Raw genomic sequence first — 17,745 nt, 5'->3', positions numbered from 1 at the left:
TTTCAGTTCCGGTCTTATGAAACTGATCCAATGGATCGTTTAACTTGAATTTGCTCTCTGGATTGATTTAAGTTATAGTTGGGGAATAATGGGAATGCTTGCGCAAGGAAAAGTGAATTATTCTTTTGGAACTAACAACTGTATGAATCACCCTGTCTCTAAAAGTGTTCGTATTACATATGAACTTCTCGCTTGTTAAGTGTATTAATGGGTCCCCATGCCTGCAGTAACACAATTCAAATCAAGTCAGTTTGATCAATCACGGCTAAGTTCACACACACAAACATCCAAATAACAATCAAAGAAGCACAAGAGTGGATGGCTGCGAAAAATCACATCACTTCAGGCCACAGGAAAAAGTTTTCCACACAACCTTTTTCGGCTTTGAAGAATCACCAAAAGTACAAGCATACTCGCAGACTCACTTAAATGTTCACAAAGCAACTAAATGCACCTTTTGTTTACTTAAAATTTTTGCTTGCCTTTGCTTGTGGGTTCATTTGCGTGTAAAAGTCTGCTTCCGATTCGGTGTCGCTGCGAATTTTTATTACATAATATATTTATTTTAAATTCATCTCTCGCAGTGTCGCTTGGTTTGCTGAAAGCCGTGGCCCACTTTTAGGCGCTCGGCCACGTATTTATGCTTTTGCTTACTTACTAACACACCCACATTAGAATCTATATAATAACAACGATGTTGCAGATATTAACTGCACATTTTTAGCCACACAATGTTCCCCTGGCGTGTAGATTTCAGCTTTAAGCTTTTAGCATTAACAGCATCATTTCACCGTTAAATATCACTGATTTGCCTATGCAACAACACGAATGTGTCCCAATGCGCTTGTGTTTGTGTACTACAGTGCGTTTGAGCTAAAGACTCATCCTTGTTTGTATTTTTAAAAGTGTGTGTGCGTGTGGCTGAGTCTGCTCACTTGTGTGTGGGTGTGTTTGTGTTGTGTAATTAGTGAATGTGTTGGCAGCTTATTTGAGGATTTTGTTCTTAATGGTCGCACTCTGGTTGATTTGAGATTCTATTCGGGTTGTTGAATCAACAGCTAAGCATCGAGAGCTGAAATATTCGCTGCCTTGACATTGAACACTTAATTAATTTGATTTAAATAGTGTGTTTTAAATAATTAGATTTTGGCCAAGACTACTCATTTAACCTAAGTAAACATATTAATATGCAAACAAGGAATGTTAAGCCACAGTTTTATATTTAAATTATATTTGTGTTTGTGTTTTTCATCTGAATATTCCAGTATTCAGCCAAATTATTAGATATTATATTCAAATTTGGAAATTTTCTCACAGGCTTTACTTCCTAAGAAACAGTATACTTTGACCCAAATATCAAACTCCCAGAAGTTGCACCTTTGATATTGAGATATACCATGCAAATACAAAATTATTTCAACGGGAGGTCCGTTACTACAATTACATCTAAAAGAGCCTGTTACAGACAAAAATAAAATAATGTAAAATGTATCAAAAGATAGCCGCAAATGAATTTGATTTGATGGTACACTACCTACGCTGTGAAGATTTTATTTTAGCGTGTTGGATAAAACGTTCCTTAATATTTGGATCATTGAACATTTTCTCTGCAAAGCGGTGGAACGAAATTAGGTTACGTTAAAAAAGTCGATCCTATGAAAACCCATTAGGATCCAAAGTAAGACTGGGAAATGTTTAAAAGTCACTATTGCGAAATCTTAACAATGGAGTAAAAAGTGCATTTGACAATACAAATTTGGCAATTTACTTCCTTTTTAGCCTTACCGCAGGTATGACTATGGAACAATGTCCTGTAAAGCTGTTTTGATTGCGGCCAAATGAACATTGCTCAGAGATCTCCCAAATTCAACTCTAGATCAGTTGGATGGAGTGTAACAGAATGTAACTGTTTTACTCTTGAATACATTCAGCATCCCTAAGTCTTACAATGACTTTGAAGGCAATAAAGTTTTCACTCATGGATTACTCCAAATTGCTTATGGGCAGGTTAGAGAGTGGGTCGTTAAAAGTGTGGTGTTAAATGTAGACATAGAGGTAACGCTCATTAAAATTCTTCAGCAGTTGAAAGACCCTGTACTTAATAATGCATATAAATACAGGAAACTCTAAGTCTAACAACTAGCAAAGATGTGCTGGATACTTAACATCGATCGAAAGTTTGATTGCAGTAGACTTTTTCAGTTCCCAAAAAGTACAGAGTTCAAAAACGTTTGGGGAAAACATGTTCCCTAGCTTGCCGTCTATATTTGAAGGACATATGTACATTTAACGTCACCCCGGTGTAACATACAATCCAATACAACCTCAACTGACGCAAACTTTTTCAACTCCATATTTCTACGGTTTTCCCCTCGAGCTGATTTCTATTCGTTCTCCTCTGTGTTACTACAGTAAAAATGTCTCCACGCAACTTCATTGAGCACAAAATTTATAACTCTTAAGCAAACATGCAAATGTACAAACATAACTGTCACTTCGTGTCCATACATTGCCTTCTTGCTGCGAACTTAGCACTTGAGCAATCAGTCAATGAGCAGCTAAGTCGTCTCCAATATTTACTTTGACTTGTGTTGCCACTTTGCTGCTTACTGCCACACATGCGTGTACTCCATGTAAGTGTATGTGGTTTAAATTACTACAAACAAATATACGTATATACATACGTGTTTGACTGCTGGTTCTGCCACACTGCTGCATGAAATACGTGCAGCAACCTGTTGATTATATTCAATTGAATTGATTGACACCAATAATTACAACATCAACAACAATTGGAGCAACAACTCGAAGACGGCATGAAGACATTCAATGAAATTGTAGTGTCAGCTTAAAAAAAAATATATATATGTATGTAAAAACGAAGCGAAATTGCAAATGTGCGATAACATTTGTGGTCGCCGTGGATGTCAATTGAATTTGTTGCTTCTCCCCGTTATTGCTATTTTATACCCGATTTCAACTTGTTGCAAAATGTATATAAGATTTGTTATTACAGAGTATTCAAAACTAATATTGATTGGTAACTCGGTTATAACCGTAAGCGGTGTCTGCGCCAGTAAAGAAAGAAAAATATGGACTGGTATTGAGAATTCTCGAAAATAATTGAAAATAAAATAGTATTTTTGATAAATATGGCTTTTGCTGTAATCCTATGTAAGATTACCAAAATAAATTTTGCGATTTGGTTGGATTTATTTTGGTTTTGTACAACTTGACAACTATGGAGTGCAAATTATTTGGTATATAATATTTGGAAGTTTTACTAAATTGTTGGCGCATTCTAAATGAATTTTCCTGATGATAAATTCTAGATTTTTCACAACCACTCGCGTAAAAAATCATAACTTGCATAGAAAGTAAATTTTTAGAAACCATAAATTGCGGTTTACCGAGATTCGGTTTCTCCCGTATTTATTTCTGCCTCACATTTTTATACTCTTGAAGCATATTGCTACATTGTATAATAGTTTTATTCACCTAACGGTTATATGTATCACCTAAATCTAATCGAGATAGATATATAGTACTATATATATACATATATGAACAGAATACGAGGTGAGTTGTATTCCAGATAACTATCTGTCTGTCAGTCCGAGCAAGTAGTAATATGAGTAAACATCAAGATATCTTGATGAAACTTGGTACACGTGTTTCTTGGTTCCAAAAAAGTAAGGCGGAGTTCATAGATGGGCGCCAGATATTAAATTTTAACTCCGTGAAATTATAACAGGGCTTTAAATGAGCCGGGTCAAAATTGGATAATTTGGGCGTGGTACCGCCCACCTTATACCCAAAAACAATGCTATATCTGTGTGTCAAAAATGGGTTATATCAGATCAATACTGCCCCTAGCCCCCCTATGCCTAATACAAAGATTTTCGACGTGGCATGTTATATGTTCTATGTATATATAAAATAGATAAAATTCGGTTGACACTACCTCAACTGCAATATTTTAATATAAAATTTTGCCAGCTCTTTAAGAAATTTCGCGCAATTTGATTCTTGCGAGTTGCAATCGTATAAAATGTTCGGATGCACCCGAACTCAGCGCTTGCTTACTTGTTATTTTTCCATTTACTTTTCACTAGAATAATCAGCTTGTTTGACGCACTCTCCTGCTTCACACCCATGCACCGGTTGCAGCAAAGACGGCAAGCGCTTTTGGAATGTTTGTTATTTACTGTTACTGTATGCAGATTGCTATGTAAAACCAACGCAGTGGCAATATCCGTTCAAGTGGAAATGAAACAAAAAATATCTGCCTTAGCCGCGAATACTGCAATTCTTACATACATACACATATCTATAGGTATGTACCATAATCAGCTCAGAAGTGACGAAGACTTGCTGCAGCAGTTACCAATCAATTGACTTAAGTAATAACAGGAAATGTGGTTTTCTATTCAATTCAACGGTACATTTGCAGAAGCTCCTCTGCATTCGGAAAGCTTAATTTCATTTCGCGGGCAAAAACAAGGATTTAATCAGCTTTGTACATTCTAATAAAAATTTTAATTTTATTGTACGTATATATGTATATACATATGTACATATATTAGCAATTATTTCGGTAGTTGGCAGCATTAGAGCTATAATTAAGTAATATATGTATATATTTTAATTCACATATATATTAGGATGTAAGAGCAGTGAATCGAACATATCAAAACAGGCATACTACGATTAGACGTCCTCGAGCACTCTTACTTTAAGTATTCAATAATTCCAGTTCCCAAAGTGCTGCGAGCAGAGGTTACAGGTAAATTTATTGGATCTAATCATTTTGATCCCCGCAAAACTAATACGACTGTGTAAACTGGCGTTGAACAACACCAAAAGCTCTGTCACGATCGGGGAGGACCTCTCCGAGCCATTCGATACCAAATGAGGTTTCAGACAAGGCGACTCCCTATCGTGCGACTTCTTCAATCTGCTGCTGGAGAAAATAATTCTAGCTGCAGAACTTAATCGAGCATTTACAATTTTTATAAGAATGTACAGCTGCTGGCGGATGCCAATCATATCGATATCAATGCCCTCAACACCCGCGCCGTTAGTTCTGCTTTCTCCAGACTGTCCAAGGAAGCAAAGCAAATGGGCCTGGCAGTGAACGAGGGCAAAACGAAATATCTCCTGTCGTCAAACAGTCGTCGCACTCGCCACTTGGCTCTCACGTCACTGTTGACAGTTATAACTTTGAAGTTGTAGATAGTTTCGTATATTTGGGAACCAGCATAAACACCACCAACAATGCCAGCCTGGAAAGCCAACGCAGGATAACTCTTGTCAACAGGTGCTACTTCGGACTGTGTAGGCAATTGAGAAGTAAAGTCCTCTATCGACGAACCAAAGCCAAACTCTATAAGTCACTCACAATTCCCGTCCTGCTATATGGTGCTGAGGCTTGGACGATGACAAAAACTGATGAGTCGACGTTGCGAGTTTTCGAGAGAAAAGTTCTGCGAAAGATTTATGGTCCCTTGCGCGTTGGCCACGACGAATATCGCATTCGATAGAACGATGAGCTATATGAGATATACGACGACATTGACATAGTTCAGCAAATTAAAAGACAGCGGCTAGGTCATGTTGTCCGAATGGAAGAAAACACTCCGGCTCTGAAAGTATTCGACGCTGTACCAGCCGGGGAAGAAGAGGAAGGGGAAGACCTCCACTCCGTTGAAAGGACCAAGTGAAGAAGGATCTGGCTTCGCTTTGAATATCCAATTGGCGCCACGTAGCGAAAAGAAGAAACGACTGGCGCGCTGTTGTTAACTCGGCTATAATCGCGTAAACGGTGTCTACGCCAGTAAAGAAGCGGAATAATCATTTGATTTCGTATCATTATCTTAGTTTTTTATATCATTTCAATCAGATATTAGGTTAAGTGCAATTTGTGGTGGAAATGTACGACACATACAGTAATGATTTACCCGCGAGGCAAAAGATATTTTCAATTATGAGATCTGCATTAATATAAATGCTTAAAAGGTTTTAAATAAACTGCCGACAATCAATTCTCATTGTAGATGCGATTACATTATTCTTCAATTAGCAGCTAATCCTCAGTAACATTTACTGATACGACCAAAATGTTTCAAGCGCTAAGTTTACTTCCAAAGTGTTTTGAGGTCTGAGGATGCTTCAAGTTTACGCATTTATAATTAAAAGCTGTCAGTCGCGCAAAGAGTACAGGTATATTTGATAAGTAAATCATCGAAGTTAAAGCCTCCTGAGGTAATATTGCTAATGTTTAGTCTGTTAATTTTGGAGCTAATTACTTGTCACAGATTATTTATATTTATCATTTAGCGGACTTAAGGTCATAAGCAACATTGGATGCTGGTGCGCATTCTCAAAATGCTTTGGGAAGTGTAGCCAATGCTCTGTACTTAAACTTATCTTAAGAACAATTTTATATAATTCTCGTCTATTATTTTCAAGAGGAAATATTTGATTGTTTGAATTGAATAGGCTGTGAAACTACTTCGCGGATTTGAAAATTTATTTACTTTGGAAGCTACACTCTTTCCGTTCAATATAGGCTATACTCGTATTATATTTTCAAAAAAGTTAGAGGTCCTTACAAAAACGCCAATAATGTAACCCAAGGTGCAAAGTTAAAAAAATACATTGGTGATCTCTAATATGTAGTATAATATTTCACTGTTCAGAGAACATTGCTCCACAGCGTGCTCTTGAAGAGAGTCGAAAATTGAGCATGGAAAAGTTTTCATCTCACCCGATTGCGCTCGGGGATTGAGATAACACATTATCAAAGTTAAAATAATTATGTACCGTTGCGGGCAGTATAAACGTCGCCCAGCTGACGTTTTGCATATCAACAAACGCCTAAAGAGGGGCAATGTCTGCCGAACGCTATCGCATGCATTTTCACACAGCACCGTTATGCTAGCCGCGAAATGTCGGCAAGGGGGCTAGATAAAGCTGAAAACGTGCTTGCGGCGCACGCGATTACTTTGCTAAAGAGCAAATAAAAATTAAGTCATATGTGTTCGGGTGTGTGGAGATAGTTCGTACAAGTATGTACAGCATGTTTGAGAATTTACAACAACACATTGTTTCTTGGCACAAATTTTGTGACATATTTACTTTTACAGTACTGTGAGCATCGTGCCTGTAGCGTTCAACTACGACGAGCCGGTCGTAGTGTTCCCGATTTGCGTGTATTTATGGTTCCCTGCCAGTGTGATCGCCAGTCCAGTGCTCAGTTGCGTTTTGTAAGCGCATAAGTCAAGTTGACTATTTGTTGAGTGACGGCAACGGTGCCGCAGTTCGGGATAAACATATACAAGTACGTGAAATGTTCTAGCCGCACAAGAACGCCAAGGAAGCGTAAGACGAAAACAGAAGTCAACAAGATCAGCGATCTTGCCTATGTAAATAAGTGATTGTTTAAATACCCGCATTTAAAATTCGTTTATCAAGTTCTCAAGTGCCTTTTCGATTGGAAATTTTACACTTGTTTATAATTTATTCGAGATTTTCAAATTTTAAGCGGCGTAAAACAGTTTCGTTTTCATTTGAACTCGCTGCAAGTGTTGTAAGTAATTATTACTATATATTTTGAGTTACAATCGTGTCAGCTATCAGTAACAATTAATTGAATTGAATTACGATCGTTTTAATTAATATACATATTTAATTGCTTTACACTCATATTTGCAGACAAACATTTTTAATAGTTTCTGGAAATAAGTGGGAAATTTTCATATCTTCACCGACATTAATAGCAGGGAATTGTATTATTTAAATTTGTATAGAATAGAAAGCAAACACATATGTATATCTGGAAAAGGTGTTTAAAAGTTAGTATTACCTGCAACATGTTGCAAGTCATGCTCACTTAACGTTTGTTTGTAACACCTAAAACTAAATCGAGATAGATGTAGGTATATATTAGATTAGAATAACGATACGATCTGAAATTTTGATCTCTGTCTGTCTGTCCGTGAAAGCGATAACTTGAGTAAAAATTAAGAAATCCTCATGAAACTTGCGACATTTGTTCCTTGTACACCAAAAGAATTGCAGGTGTAATTGCACTGCCTAACCATTGCCACTAGCACTAAATTAAGATACTTAACTGTAATTTGGTAGATGAGATCGCAGTAGGGCAATTGTGAGCTTATTTAACTCCGACCCCTACATGGTTTGATCTATATATCTTATAAATTGCAAAGCTAAAGAAACCAAATTTATCTATATCCAATGATATAGAGCTGTATAGAAAACCCGTCTGTCCAACCGAAAACAAACTATTTCATCGAAGAGAGCCATAACCCCAACTTTGCCACTATGTGTCACATAATCAAAGTTGAGTCGTACTTTTCTTATTAGCTTTTTTAAATAAATAAAAGCTTGACAACGTTTACTTAAATGTTACAACTTAAAAGGTTGACCTGGTAAATGCAATATTTCAACGTTCGGCGTACGAGAAAAAAGTGACTTCCGATACCTCTTGTTTGTATTTACCATCAGATATCCTATATATGAACCTGTACATAACATTATCTTTACAAGATATTTCTAAAAAAAAATGTAGGATACCATTATTAAATATTAAGTAACTGTAACTTCAACCCTGTAAATGTTAAAATGAGACAAAACATCCTAATATTAAGAACTATGAAGATATTTATCAATATTTCTTCCAGTATTAAATCACTTTGAGCTTTAAATCTGTTTTTTGTATATAAAGCCTGAATGCAATAAATCGTCATACAATGTGTTTGTCTATTTCATTGATTACTTATAATGAAGCGATGGGAGGTCGTCAATAAGGAGGTCGTCCTAAGAAAATGCAGTATTTAACCACAAACCACAAGGTATCTGAATTTATTTCCGATGTGAATTTTTTTTAGTCTTCTTGCTTCTTTGATTTTATTAGTTACACATTGATTAGAAAGGACTGTTACGAATTCTTCCTGAAGTACAAAGGATTGATTTAGCACAAAAATTTAATTCTATTGATCATAAAAAACATTAAATAATTTCTGACGAATAAATTCTGGATTACATTTAAATTTTTTTAATTTATCTGCTACAGTTAAAAGATCTTTTCTTATGTTATACAAGTATAATTATTATTATTTATCGTCTTTGATATCCAAGTCTTTAATATTCTCTTCAGATCATTAAGAACTACTTTTACATACTAAAATAAGTATTTAATTGTACTTATATTTACATATTTCATTTCTAATATTTTTTACTTGATACGCTATTAAGTGGCTTGATATATCTGCCTAAAAATAATTGTATGCAAAGCACTCTTAATTAATATGGGTCAAATGATTAATATAGTACAGTCACGAAAGCAGCGTAGAAGAGAAAAAATAAAAAAATAAAGTATATAACAATTTAAAATAATACAATAAAACTAATTTATGCTTCTGCCGTATCGCGGCAATTTCTTTTCATTAATTTTATATGCAAATATTTTTTGGAACTTGTCTTCAAGTTCAATGCTAAGGCCTTTCTACGAGTATAGACCAAAAAAAAATCAGTAATAGTTTACATATGCATGTGCCAAAGATATGTAAATGATAAAGCTGGTTAAAATCAAATAAAATGCCTTTAATTGACTACTTAAGCCTGACAAATCATACATACATATGTACATATATGTTTAGCAACCAAACCAAACTGTGATGTTTTATTAATATTATCTCAAGATAATACAAGATTGCCAGCAATCTGATCAAGTGGAGCTGGCGTTGAACATCAATTTCCTATTATAAATAACCAGCTCATAAGGTTTTCAAACTAGAACTTGGGTTTTGTAATGAATTGTATAATTGAGCTCTTATATTAATCTTATCACAGAACAACTATTTTAATAAGTAAACGCTTTGAGAGTAGACAGGCATTGCATATCTTTGGGCAGTATAAGCATCACTCAACGATGATTGGTTACTTAATAAGATGAAACGATTATCTATAAAAAATACACTCTGCTCAAGCGGATGCATACTTTCAGACTTTGAAATGTTTAATTAATTATTAGCTGCAGTCAATAGAGGAATATTGTGTAAATAAAATAATTTACAAAATTACCTCTAGTATGAGGTAATTTTTTTCGAGTTGAAGTTTTAATTATTTGTAAATTATACCCTGAATAACCATAAGGTGCATCAAATTTCTATAACCGAATTAAATTTGTTTTTATAATTGTTCAGTTTCATGGTCATTCCCTTGAGATGTGGAATAATAATAATCTCATAATATTGATTCAATAGTATAGTCCTTAGTAAAAAGCGTAAATTTCAGTTGCTCCGAAGCTATAATACTCTTCTCACATATATAAAGATAAGAACTTTGATCTTTCAGTTCTTAAGCCACAGATTTGTCCTTAATGTAACAGGACTGAACCAATTGTTACAATTCTTTAAAAACTTTCAAAATAGGCTTATTACGATTGAACATTTCCAAGCACTGCTCGGAATCACCAACTCGTGGTTATTTATTATCAAAGTGAGGTCGCGTGACACCCAGTTTGGAAGCTTTTGCTTCAACTGTGTTTTTCCCCTTCAAAAGCAATATTTTATTCACATTAAAATAACAATAATTGTTTCAGTGAAAATTATACATATAATTCACAAAATGATGATCTGACAACAGTCAAATTTGCACACATGGTTTTTCAAAGTTAGTGCTAACTAAAAATTGGATTAACCAGGTCGAACTTTGAGCTTTTACAATCACCGAAGAATTTTTCCAGATGGGACCACTATAGCTTATAGCTGTCATCCAAATTGAAAGATCAATACAATATCTTTTATACCCTTTTATGCTAAAAAAAAATGCACTGAAGTGTATTATATCTTGGGTGAAGCCCAACAGTTTTTTAGTTGTGCTAAAATATTCATAGATGTTATTGACAGTTTATTAATTCTGTTTTAAAAGTAAAACGACCTTTAGTAAATACAATACTATACAATTTTGGTGGTATCTGTGTGGACTGAGTAACCAAAGTAGTATTTCTTTCAATTACGTCATAATTTACTTTAAGTTGCTAACATAAATTCATAAATAATCCATTGGTAGCTTACAGTTGGGGTTAATAATCTGTTTCAAATTACTCAAATCACTACGTTTTTTAACATTTCTTTTGTTGCAATTAATCAAATTATTTCATTGAGTAAAAACGAAAGCATTTTTTGCAACTCGTGCAGATGTGCCATTTACAACATGCGTATTAAATAAATCTGTTATAGTCTTTTGTTAATTACACTTTTGAAATTAAATCGTAAATGAAAAGCGAGTACACAGCTGTGCAGGCTCACACAAACATTTCTACAGATGCATATGTTGGTAATTTAATGCAATACTCCGTTTTTTTGCCGAATTTTTGTAGGCCTTTGCACATTGCTCAGCCGCCGTGCATAAATATCGGTGCTGTCGAAATTAATTTATGCTGAAATTATCAGAGTGGAACACGGAGCGACTATCAATGACCACCAGAGTGACATACTATATGTATGTATATACATACATACAAACATCTATATGCTATATATACACATTCCGCTAATTAAGTGCGGAGCCCAATTATTTAGATATGCATCTATATATTTGTTTACTGCCCCCAAGCTGAGCTAAGAAATGCAAATAAGTCTGATTTTGGCCTTGCGGCGAATTGTCGAAATTCGCTGTAAAGAAATTATTATAACTATTGTTTGCGTCTACTGATGAACGGACGGACAGACGGGTAGGTTCAGTAGCATTGATAGTGAAATTATAATTTGACTTCCGTGCACGTTCAATACCAAAACATACACACGCACATATATTCATACATTTGTATGTGTGGCATGCACCTACTAACCTGCCACTAATCTAATCCAGTTCAATCTAATTTGCCATGATGACGTTATACGCGTATGAGGATCTTGACACTCTCGAACAATGCAAGAGTATTATTTAATTAACACTTGTGGATATGACATTTATGGCAACATATTTATTTGAGGTCACCTATAAGAGCAGATGCAGTTACTTCCTGCATTTTTATACATTTTATGGTATTATTTATTTCTTTTCTCACATTCAGACAATGCACCTCTTAGGCTTAACTTGTTGTCTGCTGCTGCTGGGCGTACATGCATGCTATGCACACCGCGCACCAGGACCTAGAAACTTTACCGTTGACTGGGATAATGATCGTTTCCTGAAGGATGGCAAGTCATTTCGCTTTATAGCCGGCTCGTTTCATTACTTTCGCGCACACCCTGATAGTTGGCAACGCAAGTTGCAGACATTGCGCGCTTCCGGCTTGAATGCGGTGACCACGTGAGCCCTACAAATTTCTGCATGCTGTTGAAAAATTGCAAAATTTTCCATATAATTTTACAGTTATGTTGAATGGTCACTGCATAATCCGAAAGATGGCACATACGTCTGGAATGGCATTGCCGACTTGGAGAGATTTATCAAACTGGCCGATGAGTTGGGTCTACTTGTGATATTACGTCCGGGACCTTATATTTGCGCTGAACGAGATTTCGTAAGTATACAGAAAATAGTTTTTTTTAGTTATTTTATTTATATCTGTGGAGGCTATTCACACATGGACCTCACAGTGACTACCACATCGAAGATTATGCTTTCGGACAAAGGCTAYAACTATAAATATAAAAGAGGATGTTTTCATTCAAAATAAGTAAGGAGCAGGGTTCTCATTTACTACTCCGTATCAGTAAAATTTCTAGAATTATTGCTATGCTATCGCTACCGCTCTCACTTTGTCGGGAGCCACAGCAAAGCCTTGCATAACAATGTAAAAGTATGTGCTCTGTTTTGTTAGGTAAAAAACTATAGCTGTAGCGAGAGCAAACAGCTCCCGCATATGTTTGTTTTTTTTTTTACAAAAATTATATTTCAAGTTATAAGCATTTGATCAAATTTGATGTACTAAGCATCATTTAAAAATTTTAGTAATTCAAAAAATAGGAAGAAATAAGTAAAAATTTTCATATTTTGCTTTTGAACCAGGCAGTTTTTAGGACGAACAAATTAATTGGATTGCGCGAATTACTAAGAACGTGCCTGTGCCTAAGCGAATTTAAAAGATGCCGGTTAAGAAAACGTAAAAAAGGGGAAACGATATGTAGTTTAAATTAATCTTGAAAATTCATAGTAATTGAGTATTGTAATACATTGTAATAGATGATGTTTCTGATAATATAAAGATGGTAAATATTTTACATAATATTAAAAACATTTTATAATTTATTTAATATTTGATTTTAGAATTGTAAAGTCACTTGATGTAACAAGTGCCAAAATTATTTGCATAACATTTTTTTCTTTAAATTAATTCAAATATTATGACAGAAAATAGCAAAAAAAAAACAATAAACATATGTGGGAGCTGTAGCACATGAAAATTTTCATTAGCTCCGCTCTGCTGCCGCTCCCAATTTTTTGCTACCGCTACGCCAGAGCATAGCGCAGCATTACATTTTTTGCTCTCGCTACAGCTATAGTTTTTTACCTAACAAAACTCGGAGCAGAGTAGAGCACATACTTTTACATTGTTATGCCAAGGCTATGCTGTGGCTCCCAACAAAGTGAGAGGGGTAGCAAGAGCGAAATGAAATCTTACGGGAGTAGCGTAGTTTTCCAAACGCTGGTAAGAAGATAACTTTGAGAGTGTTGAAATAACGTTTTTTCCTTTGAGGTGGTCTAAAACTTTGACGAGGGAATGGAATTGTCTAGTGACTCTCCGGAACCGCTAAAGACATGTGAATTCTTGTCCGTCCAATAAAGAGAAATATGCAATTGGCTTTCGTTGGCATGAAGCGAGAGTGACGGTGATCTAAAAAAATCGTCGTCACATTTTCGTAGATATGATAGTTTACCTACTATAGTACTATATAGATAATGAGTGATTTGACCGACACCAGTTCAGCTGCGGATGAAGCATTAAAGATGCACATATCTCTTTACTGAAGCGATTTTCTTCCCAATTTACTATTTATACTAATAAGCTCCGTTTCAATCTATAACTGATCATTAAACTAAAAAATGTTCGCGTAACTTTCGTGATGTTGGCACTTATCATAAAAGTAGGTTAGTTTCACTCATCTCTTATAGGTTATACCACAGCCAAATTAATTTAGAACATTAAGATTTTAATTGAGAACCAGTTTTTGTCTTTCACAAAGCTGGCTAGTCGATTAACCATAGGCATGGTTAACGATCAGCTCTTATATTTGCTTGTGTCTTTCATTTTGTATTTTTTCTAATGTTTAAAGATCATCTGCTATATGCTATTTTATTAATGAACACAACCGAGTTTATAGCCTAGACAACAACCTTCAGATTTAAACACAGCCAAATTTACAGTATGGACAACAACCCGCATTTGCAAGTTGCATTCCAATTTAAACATGATTTCAATTTGATTAAGAATTGTTGTAGTGAAATAAGATTTTTATTTTGTTTGGTAAATGAATCTAAATCAGCGCTTAATCGTCCAAGGGCTGGTTAATTGATCAATTAACTCCAGTGCAAAAGGCTATTCGTTGAGTGGATGAAAAAGTATGCGCTGCGACCTTCACTTGGATCAATTAATTTAGTCTCACCCTAATAAGTAAGCTTAACAACATACTTTCAGGAAGTGTTTACCCCGAAAAATGAACGGAACCGCCAAATATATAGTATATCAGTATAAGTAGTAATTTTCGCCTTGTGAGGCTAACCTATCTAAATTTCTTCCGGTCGTTTCACCCTGGTATAACTAAGTTAGGAAAAGCCGAAAACATGTACTACAATGTACATCCGGTTCTAGCGCCTTCGTGACCGGCGCTTTTCAAACCACTGGTATATTAATATTCTCTTACATTCAAGAATCCATAAGAGATACTCCTTTTGTTATACCATTTATGGAAAGCTTTGTACCGAAACCTTCTGGACCAAAAATTATCTCGACAATCAAATAATGAAACTTAATGTTTTTAAATCTTTTTCTTTTCAGGGGGGCTTCCCTTATTGGCTTCTAACTAAGTATCCCAATATAAAACTGCGTACATCTGATGTCAGTAAGTGGTCCAAGATCTTTTAACATTATTAAGAAATAACAATTGTTCGTTCTATAGACTACTTGTTTGAGGTGCGCACTTGGTATAATGCGCTCTTCAATAAACTCAAGTCTTACCTCTACGGAAACGGTGGTCCAATTATTATGGTCCAGGTGGAAAATGAGTATGGTTCCTATTATGCTTGTGATAAGAAATACCGCACTTGGTTGCGTGATGAAACACTCGTACATGTGCAGGACAATGCCGTGCTCTTTACTAATGACGGTCCGAGCGTATTGAGTTGCGGTCACATAGAAGGTGTGTTGGCAACCATGGACTTTGGTGCAACAAATCAGATAAGTAGTTATTGGGCGCGATTGCGACAGATACAACCGAAAGGACCGTTGGTCAATGCGGAATTCTATCCCGGCTGGCTCACGCATTGGTCAGAGCCAATGGCGCGAGTGCGTACCGAGGCTATTTCAAAATCATTCATGTTTGTATAAATGTATTTTTATGGGCTATTTAAATAAGTTATTTATTTATCTCTCTTCTCGTGACTGTAGTGAGATGTTGGATGTCGGTGCCAGCGTTAATTTTTATATGATGTTCGGTGGCACTAATTTTGGCTTTACCGCAGGCGCAAATGACGGTGGTCCCGGTCGTTATCAACCCGATATCACTTCATATGATTATGATGCGCCAATGAGCGAAGCAGGCGATGTCACGGAAAAATATCATAAACTACGTGAAATTATCGGAAGTTATTTACCGCTTCCGAATATACCGATACCAGCGCCAACCGCGAAGAAAAACTACGGTACTATACGTTTGAATGCCTGTTGTTCGATGCTTTCTGCAAAGGGTCGTGAAATACTTTCGACTGGTGTTGTCATCGATACAAAGCCGAAAACTTTTGAAGCGCTCGATCAGTACTCAGGTTTTGTGCTCTACGAAACTGTGCTTCCCACGTTCAAACGTGATCCTACCATCCTACGCGTTGGTGGCGTACACGATCGCGCCTATGTGTTTATTGACGATCAACTGGTGGGCATACTTTCACGTGAGACACCCATCTATGAGCTTCCCATCAGTCCAACCTACGGCAAGCGTTTGCAATTGTTGGTGGAGAATCAGGGACGCATTAATTTTGGACCGGTAACGGACTTTAAGGGTATCACAAGCAATGTTATGCTCGACAAAGACATATTGACCAATTGGACTATGACCAAGTATCCGCTGGAATCGGTTGAGGATATTGAAACGCTGATAGCCTTGGTAAATGCCGACGACATCAATGTTATACGTCGCTTTCACGAGGATAAGGGCGGTAACATCTTAGCTAGTGGTCCAACTATTTACTATGGTCAATTAACCATTCCTGATGGGCAAGTAGCCGATACGTACTTAGATACGAAAGGTTGGGGAAAAGGTTTGGTGTTTATTAATGGTGAAAACTTGGGACGCTATTGGCCGGTGGCAGGTCCACAGGTGACTCTCTACGTGCCCCAGGAAGTACTTAAGAGCGGCGACAATCGCATTGTGCTCATCGAATATCAACGTGCAGCTCCAGCCAATGAGATAACATTCACTGACACACCAAATTTCGATGGTCATTAAATAGTTACTCAGAGCGTAAAGTGGTGATTTTGTTTTTTTTTAACTATATTAGTAGATTATATAACTTTACTTTTAATCGACGACAATAAAGGACTTTATAAAAATCTGCGTTCTTATTTTGGTACTGCGTTTTTATTTTGGTACTAAACAAGTTGAGCCTAGTCGAAGATGCCCGCTGTCCGTTTGTCAGCTAGAGATAATCTAAGATGATATAGGTCACTATGAAAATAACCATTGGTGCGGTTGTGGTTCAACTTATAATATGTTTCATAGTGGACTATCGTACGTTGCGAAAGTAAATTCGATTGTACAGTTTTTAAAGGGTGGATATACTAAAGCAAAAATGGTGCTTTATTGGAAGCACAACACTAATTACACTGGTAGATATATAATTTGTGATGTGAAAATTCTTAGGTGTTTCTAATGCAGTTTGATAACCTGAAGTCAAATCTGAAAAAAAAAATCCACAATGAGCACAAAAATGCTCTAAAAGTGAATTCTTCGCTTTTTACTATGTCTGAATTTATTGAACAAAGAAGTGCGATAATGCACCATCTCAATTTTGTTCAGGTAATGGACAGAAATGGAAGAGGGTTCTTGTATCTGTAACAAAAATTTCCTAGAGTCTGTGTACCAAAAATAAAGGAGGGCATATTTTTGGGTCCTAAAATAAGAGAACTAATGAAAGATAAAAGATTTGAGGAAATGCTCAATGAAACTGAAATGCAAGTCTGGAGTGCCTTTAAAAGCGTTGTTAAAAACTTTCTTGGAAATCTGAAAGCTTACAATTACACAGATCTTATAACTGAACTACTTATTACCTATAAAAAAGGTGACGAACATGGGGAACGGTTCTACCAAGACATTTCTGCTTTGGAGAAACGGTACCAAGGCACGTGGAGTGCCAGTTTGCTTGCCGATTACTGCTGGACATTGTTAAGGGATACACTCCAAAAACAAAATATCGCCGAAAAACAACGACAGTAACATTTTAAGGTACTCTTTGGTTAATAAAATAATATAACAATATTATATTTATCGCTGTTTGTGT

At 35.9% G+C, this 17,745-nt stretch overlaps 2 protein-coding genes across 11 annotated transcripts in view; one reads left to right on the top strand and one right to left on the bottom strand.

The window, feature by feature from the left end:
- The window catches only part of LOC108975395 (tachykinins), a 38,658-nt gene that overhangs the window by 11,367 nt on the left and 9,546 nt on the right, over window positions 1-17,745 (bottom strand). The gene's annotated exons all lie outside the window — the stretch shown is intronic.
- LOC108975394 (beta-galactosidase) lies at window positions 7,269-16,810 on the top strand. 3 transcript variants are annotated; one of them, XM_018943860.1, is made up of 6 exons: window positions 7,269-7,427; window positions 12,104-12,342; window positions 12,406-12,556; window positions 15,032-15,095; window positions 15,153-15,570; window positions 15,641-16,810. In XM_018943860.1, the coding sequence occupies exons 2-6, from the start codon at window positions 12,107-12,109 to the stop codon at window positions 16,692-16,694; spliced, it is 1,923 nt and encodes a 640-aa protein (XP_018799405.1). In that variant the 5' UTR covers window positions 7,269-7,427; window positions 12,104-12,106; the 3' UTR covers window positions 16,695-16,810. The 3 variants fall into 3 exon arrangements, with proteins under 3 accessions (XP_018799405.1, XP_018799404.1, XP_018799403.1); XM_018943859.1 differs by having other exon boundaries at window positions 7,269-7,591; XM_018943858.1 differs by lacking the exon at window positions 7,269-7,427 and adding an exon at window positions 8,812-8,876.

Source organism: Bactrocera latifrons, unplaced genomic scaffold, assembly GCF_001853355.1.
Source record: "Bactrocera latifrons isolate USDA-ARS-PBARC rearing strain unplaced genomic scaffold, ASM185335v1 scaffold_64, whole genome shotgun sequence".
NCBI lineage: Eukaryota > Metazoa > Arthropoda > Insecta > Diptera > Tephritidae > Bactrocera > Bactrocera latifrons.
The sequence above is the reverse complement of the archived record's forward strand: the minus strand, read 5'-3'. Positions and strand labels throughout refer to the sequence as shown.